Source organism: Annulohypoxylon maeteangense, assembly GCF_022496945.1.
Source record: "Annulohypoxylon maeteangense strain CBS 123835 unplaced genomic scaffold GGS22scaffold_1, whole genome shotgun sequence".
In the NCBI taxonomy this organism is placed as follows: Eukaryota; Fungi; Ascomycota; class Sordariomycetes; order Xylariales; family Hypoxylaceae; genus Annulohypoxylon; species Annulohypoxylon maeteangense.
Window position 1 is genome coordinate 1520148 of NW_025953248.1, and position 7361 is coordinate 1527508.

Below are 7361 nucleotides of genomic sequence, written 5' to 3' on the forward strand. Positions count from 1 at the left end.
AATGCTCTCGATTGTAATAGGTCGCTGCAATGCCTCTAGGTGAGCTGGGTGAGGAGACTATTGAAATACATACCTGCTTCGACTCGCCACTAGTCGCAGCGGATACAGATACTTATCTCGTCTTCTTTAGCATAGATGGTTTGGTGTTGCGATGCGCAGCCTAGCTACTAGATATGTAGGTTAGGCATAGCCCTGGTGATAGTTGCAAGGCATTCTGTTCGGTTCCGATCTTGACAGGCGGGACGGGACAGGACAAGATTTATAGTCTCATTCAGATCGGATGTATTCCGCTGGTTGGTGTAACTAGTTCGCTTCCGAAGATCCTATCGACTTTAAAGGAATTCAACGGCTTGCACCGCCTGATGACGAATGAGACAAATGATCCTACCGAATGTGGTGGCACTTCCAGATACCAATGAAAGGATGCAGATAACGGTCAGCCTCAAAGCTCGTTCCACTTGTACATGCTACTAGTAGTAAGATGGCGTGTATGTTGTATACTGCGAACCATCTTCGTGAAGCAAGGCGTAATCGGAGCTTGTAGCCAATCCTACTACTTTATCTCGGAGTGCGCCTCGGAACTCGAGCTCGGCGGAATTTCCCAGGCAGCCCGGCAGCCTAAGTACAATTCGAATGACATGTCGAAGCTCCCTTTGTTCTCAGGGCGGAGATGAGAGATGAGAGGTGAAGACGATCGTCATATGGCTATGTATGTGCTATTCTTTCAACCATTTAATATCGAGATCTGGAAACCAATCTCTTCCTTGTGATGACGTAACAAGATGAGACACAACATTATGTGGTGCCTAACTTTTTAAATGTAATGTAGTGGCAGCAACAAGGTTTCAATCTTCTGACAATTCGGGATTTTTACTTTTTCAATTGTCCACGTGCTCGCTCACATTACAGGAGAAAGGAAGCAGCATTGGGATATAAGTACAGTTAGTGTACGCCAAACGATTGCCCAGCCTGTCCTGATTGATAAGACCCATATTTACATCACGTGAAATTGCTCGGTCTTTAGCGTGGCCTAATCCGATTTGCTCCGTTACCAAAACTAACTCCCCCGTCTCTAGAACCAGATCGATTCCAAAAGCTGCACACGCCTCTTCGCCAATCTTGACTACCTAAAACTACCATCATCATATCACCAATACCAACCGACCTGGACCAACATCCAGCAATTAATCATTTCAATCAAGAGAACGAACACTTAACTGCCTTCATCAAGATATGAGTCGCGCCGGCAAGATTGCCCCCGAGCAGCTTCCGTAAGTCTTTGACCTTCAATTCCTTTCGCCCCCCACGGCTTGCCTGGGCCTTGGCGCTTCGTCTCAGACACATTACTGACGTCGGTGAATCCAGAATCTTGTTCGTGAAGAATCTAAAGTTAGTCAAATTAACCCGGATACTTGCCCTCGATCTCCTCCTAACAATGTTTTAGCTACGAGGTATCGTCTGACGCGCTTTGGAAACTCTTTGATCCCGGCGAGGACGGACTCATCCGGTATGTTCCCGCTGCTCGATCCTACATTACACACACGTATAGGCGGGCTCCGCTAATTACATACATCTAGTCAAATCCGACAGGGAATCTCGGTCGATGCAAAGGGAACTGCATATGTCGTCTTCTGGAACGTCATGGATGCGAAGAACGCCCTCGAGAAGCTAAATGGCTACAACTTCCAGAACCGTTATCTCGTCGGTACGTTGACCACGTCATCACGTGGACCCTTACATACTTCCATTGCCATCGTCTAACATATCATATAGTGCTATGGCACCAGCCAGAGAAGACCCTCAAGTCGAAAGACGACCTCCAGGCCCGCAAGGACAATTTAGCGCAGCTCAAGATGAAGCATGGAATCGATTGACAATTAGACGGGCCTGCGGACAGGCTACAGACATGTGCTCGTACCCCGTCTGCAGCCCCGTCTTCTCCAGCTTCTACCAAATCTAGCTCGCGAGCTACTACCTCCACTACGACGTCGATCCAGAAGACTCCGGCGTCGGTGGCGAATAATAAGAAGGGCATTCCTGACGACGTCGCCGGGCACGCACGAAAGATCGCATTGAACTTCGTGCGAGGCATTCTCCCACAGAAATCCAATAAGCTATGCATGACTTAATTCGTATTGTACACCTCATCTGCGCAGATATGGACGATACGGTCACGCCATAACAACAAATTTCATAGGAGCGCAGAATTGGCTTTTGCTCGGCATGCTACTCTTGCTAACCCCTTTATGATTGCAAGTCGCTCTTTAGGTACACCTACAGAACGCAGGGGACGTTGTACGTTGTTCAGATTGATTAAGGTTGATTCGGAGGTTCTAGGGAATGGGCATCGTGTGTGCCACATAGTTTTACCTGGCGTTGCGATGACACGGAAAGATATTAAATATTCATGATTCTTGAGGCTTTTCAACCTCTAACCTAGCTTTGAGAATGCAGAAGACCTTACGGCTTTAACTCTCAGAAAAGATATATCTCGACTCTAATTCATCATGTGGCTGTGTATGTCTAGGTATCGTATATGAATAAGATTGTTTAATCCTTCGCGCTCATGGATCTATACTATCTAAGCACCTACAGTTCAATATATTTTCGACTATTTACTTCGTAACACTTTGCCATTCTAGTAGCGTAGAAAATTTCCCTTGGTCACATAATTGAATAAGGCTAACCATTAAAAGACCGGCGTGTGTTATAAATGTTCCGATAACTTTGATAGGTAACCTTAAATGAGTAGCGTGTGGCCATATCTTGAAGTTTAACCTCTGGTAAATGAAGCCTAAAGCGTTTAGCGGTATCGATGTTGTGACAAGCGAAGATAGGTACCTCGATTTTAGGCATGCAACGCCTAATGCAGGAGGTATCTGGCGTTAACAAGTACCTACCGCCACAGGCATCAGGGCTTCCGACGCTTAGGTGGGGGCAGTAGCGTTACTTGGGCTGCTTAGGTCGTACTAGGCCCTACCCCGTATACGATCTCCAGTTTTATGCGGCCATTCACAGCGCCATAGCATCATAGAAACCTTATAACCAAGGATTTATGGATGTTATGTTTAGGTACCTACCTGGATGGAATAAATGGATGAGCTGAGCGGCTGATCCATTGTGGCTTGTAACAATCCATTTTACCTACGACCTTGACCTACAACTTGGAACCGCTTCCAATCCTATCTGCCTATTAATGTCTTTTTGCTTTTCCCAACAGGAATAGGAATTAATCAGCTTACAAGGCCAGCAAGGCTTCTTCTTGTTGTTTTTTCTTCTTCTTTGTGCGCTTACCTACTGCTTTCTCAAACACCAATCGCGTATGCATTGTCGTTGGCATCGTTTGTTGGCATAGAAGCCGCCTCCCATTCCAAGCAGGAACACCATTCGTTCGAACCCTGGCTGGAACCTAGGCGTCGATCTTCGCTCCTTATCCCTCTCGTGATTATCTCGACCGCTGCCCTGTGTCTTTTAACACAGAGGTAATGTCTATTTCCTCTACTGTTGCTGCTCTTATCGAAGTTATTCCGTCGACGATACCCACGGCTCCCCCGAACGCAGCGATAGGAGTCGATCTCCCTCCTGCTCCCACCGACGTCTCCTCCATCCTTACTACTACCGCCACCGCGATAGCCTCAGCCGCGACCACATCGATGGCCCCTCCCGAAGGCGGCCATGGCGAGGGCGAGTGTCGGTTATTAGGGCCGTTTGCCTTATTTGTACAGCTTGCGTTGGGTGGATTAGCTCTCCTGTCTCTCGTCTACAAGCGGTGGCGAGAGAGACCCCAACGACCTGTCAAGATTTGGTTCTTTGATGTGTCGAAGCAGGTGTTTGGGTCGGTTTTGGTACATATCGCGAATGTTTTTATGTCGATGCTCACCAGCGGCCGGTTCTCTATTAAGTTGGACCCGGTCAGTGTGCAGGCGGCTGAGAGAATGCTTCGAAGAGAGGATGACCCATACCTGCCAAACCCCTGCTCCTTCTACCTATTAAATTTGGCTATTGATGTAAGTTTATGAGCCTCGTGTTTTGTGGTCAATATGGCAGATACTAATCCTACAACAGACTACCGTCGGTATTCCCATTCTTATCATCCTTCTCCGCATCACCACCGGCCTCGTAGCATACACTCCTTTCGGAAAGCCGCCAGAGTCAATCCAATCTGGCAACTACGGCACCCCTCCTAACGCTTGGTGGTGGTTAAAACAATCCGTTATCTACTTTTGCGGTCTATTTGGCATGAAAGTCTGTGTCCTCATCGTATTCTTGATATTACCATGGATATCTCGTGTGGGGGATTGGGCTCTCAGGTGGACCGAAGGCAACGAGCGAGTTCAGATTGTATTTGTCATGATGTTATTCCCTCTCATCATGAATGCGATGCAGTATTATATAATCGACAGTTTCATCAAGCTGAAGGACAATGGCCACGAAATATTACCATCGGAAGATGACGAGGGACGCGATCCTTTCGACGACGCAGTCGCGGAAAGCGACGACGAAGGCTCGGTCAGTGGGGAGAGCAACGAAAGTATGAAGCTTTCCGATTCTAGGAATTTTAAGAAATCCCAGAAGGGACCTGGCCAGGGGCGTGAAGAATACGATCCAGATTTGGATGGCCAGACGGTCATAGGGAGTAGCAGAAGTCATGAAGATAGGGGCAGACTTCTCCCCAAGGAAATGGTTCCACCAGAGTAACCTTATTCCTTTGTCGTCTCCCCTATTTTGTAGTTTAGCATTGGCAAATTTGGTGTTTTTTAAACGGTGTATATTACTCAGTCACGAAGATATCAGTACACCAATTAGCATTTCCGCATTCCTGAATACCTTTATTATACTGCGGGAATATAAGGTATATGATTGGCTTCAAATAAGCGGTGATGGTAGTACCTAGAAATATCATGGATTGGGTTGGTCTCGTGCTTTGCAAGTTTGGCGGGACTCCGCAGACGCTTCGGCTGCAGGTGCAGATTTGTTGCCTATAGGTGGTCCTACACGTTGCTTATCGCGCGTCTTTGTCGACCAACTGCAAGGCTGAGTCAAGCCATCACGAATAAGTTACTTCCTAGTACTGTTCATTACCTATTACTACGCGTCAATGCCACAATCTTCCTAGTGCGTGTTTGGTTTGCTCTTATCCATACAGTACAATCTCGGAATAAAGCATAGAACACGATTATTTATACCCCAGGTAGCATGAAACTTGCCCCAAGCTTCTAGAAGTTAAGAGGTAGGTGGAGATATACTTTGTGGCTGTTGCTTGAGGAAGGGGGCGTAAAGTGAATCTTAGGAAGACATTCCAGTTACCATTATCACAAGAGAGAATTATTATAGTACACTCTCATATTCGCTATTTTGAAGATTTAGCCTAATGAACTAACACCATAAGTTGTTCCTAGATACCAATTCCATTTTGGACAGCGAATGTCGTGATAAGAGCCTATCTGCTCTCCTTATAAAGGCTCATACACCAGAGTGTCCACCAGGCACCCCTTTTTATCTAACTTTCGATCAGGAACTCTAGAGGCAGACTAAAATATTCAATAATGAATGAGCAGGTATGTATGGCTCGAAATTTCTATGAAACCCAAGTCGTAACTACCTACACATCACTCCCATCCCCCTTCTTTTAGTCGTAACTGCTCATCTTATATCACAACAGGACATATGACGATACCACCTTCCCTACTATTGACCTTTTCCGTTTATAATTACCTATAATAGTCTGGCAAATCAGCTATCAAGTGCGCCTTCGGAAGTGTCGAGTAGAAAGGATTTGGCAATTACCTTAGTAAATCTATGCCAATCCACGCCTTTCTGCTAGAAAGTTCGTCAACCGCCCCCCTATTGAACCCTACTTCACATACCAAGTAGGCAGTTACCATAACAACAGCCATTGCCAAACTGCTCTTCCCCGTTCTCATCATTCATACCCTTCTATTTCGTACATCTTCTAACCACGTAACATCTTACTCATAACTGTTCCTCAAACAACTCTCATAATCATACCACAATATTTACATCACTTCATATTCTCTAACATATCATCACTTAGACAATTTTCTCTATCATAACCACCCATAGTCGACGATACCATGGATCACATTGACCAACATGTCATTGTCATGTGCGACCGCTGCGCTATACCATGTAGCCTAACAACCCGCAGCTTTAACCGCAACTATTACTGGTGCCCTAGCTGCCACACGGAGGTCTCCCTTATCATAATCGAGCCGCGGCCTTCCCATGAAGCGCGATACTCCTCAACTTTCTTACCTCACGCCAACAGTTCTTCGCGTGAGCAGCGTTACACACCCAGCGCCAACACCTACAACGGCAACACTCACAACGGCAGCCACTACGCCCTACCCCAGAGACCGCAAAGATTACATGAGCATACTGCCATGTATCCCCACACCAACCCAAACCAGCATCCGACTTACTCTGATGCCAACCTTAACGGGGTGACCAGCGCCGCAACTTACGGCGCCACTCCCTTCCATAACTACTATGGATCACTTGCCTCCGACGATGATGACTGGGTCAATGGTGTCCAGAATGACATCTACGACCCTGCTCACGGCATGTTTGCAAACCCAAGCCTACCGCAACGAGGCAGCAGCAACCCCAGCAGATTCGGCGGAGACCAACTCTTACAACACCACCGGGACATGAACCTGGCCCGCGTCTCCACCAACAGCGGCCTCGGATATGACCATGCTCCTACGGACATCTCCGAAGAGTACAACCCGCAGGAAAACCGCCTTTCTAGCTACAGCAGCAACAGCAGCGACCCCAGCAGCACAACCAGCACCAACCCCCACCCCCGCATCAATGGCAACGGCAACCAAGACATCCCACCCGTTGCCTTCACAACACGGGGTGAGACGCTGCTTCTCGGCGAAGAGTTCATAGTGCCCACCGCCGCAGAAGCCCAGCAAGAAGCGGGCGCCAACTCCGGCCCCGCACGCGTCTTCTCCGAGCACGACACGGCGGAGCAAGACGAAGACGGCGAGGGTGCTATGGTGGAGATCGAGGAGAACGTGGAGGAGATCGATCTTTCCATGTCTGGTGCGTGCTAAGTTAGCAAGGTGGTACCTGCCTCTTAACACGACACACATCGCCGACACTTAGAAGTTGTTGGATAGGGTGGAAGGAGCTGTTCACATAATCACGGAAAACGGCGGAAGGAGTTTAAAGTTAGGGGGGGAAGAACTGAAAAGGATTTGTGTCCACTTGGACTTAACACTTTGTTTACCTACCTATGGGAGTTAAAAGGGAGTGGTGGATATTTGCATTAGCATGGCCTTGATTTAAAGAGCTGCTGAACTGAGATCTATGCAACGATCTCATAAATTCAC

General features: G+C 47.5%; 3 protein-coding genes across 3 annotated transcripts; all 3 read left to right on the top strand.

Moving 5' to 3' along the window:
• Positions 1-1233: 1233 nt before the first annotated feature.
• Positions 1234-1874, top strand: GGS22DRAFT_183258 (pre-mRNA branch site protein p14; the record flags this gene model as incomplete). The annotated part of the gene is made up of 5 exons (XM_047964068.1): positions 1234-1271; positions 1366-1389; positions 1445-1507; positions 1578-1705; positions 1774-1874. 5 exons carry the CDS (start codon positions 1234-1236, stop codon positions 1872-1874), a joined length of 354 nt encoding a protein of 117 aa, XP_047823743.1.
• A 1156-nt stretch (positions 1875-3030) lies between these two features.
• GGS22DRAFT_5889 (vacuolar membrane protein-domain-containing protein) lies at positions 3031-5119 on the top strand. The gene is made up of 2 exons (XM_047967483.1): positions 3031-4007; positions 4066-5119. The coding sequence occupies exons 1-2, from the start codon at positions 3486-3488 to the stop codon at positions 4696-4698; spliced, it is 1155 nt and encodes a 384-aa protein (XP_047823744.1). The 5' UTR covers positions 3031-3485; the 3' UTR covers positions 4699-5119.
• A 976-nt stretch (positions 5120-6095) lies between these two features.
• GGS22DRAFT_183260 (uncharacterized protein) lies at positions 6096-7082 on the top strand (the record flags this gene model as incomplete). The annotated part of the gene is made up of 1 exon (XM_047964069.1): positions 6096-7082. The coding sequence occupies one exon, from the start codon at positions 6096-6098 to the stop codon at positions 7080-7082; it is 987 nt and encodes a 328-aa protein (XP_047823745.1).
• Between the last annotated feature and the right edge of the window lie 279 nt (positions 7083-7361).

What these genes read in the sequence shown, in the direction of transcription:
- GGS22DRAFT_5889 (XM_047967483.1), top strand. Translation starts at nt 3,486, where the DNA reads ATGTCTATTTCCTCTACTGTTGCTGCTCTTATCGAAGTTATTCCGTCG. An exon ending in TATTAAATTTGGCTATTGAT is followed by an intron (nt 4,008 to 4,065) that starts GTAAGTTTATGA and finishes ATCCTACAACAG; the next exon opens with ACTACCGTCGGTATTCCCAT.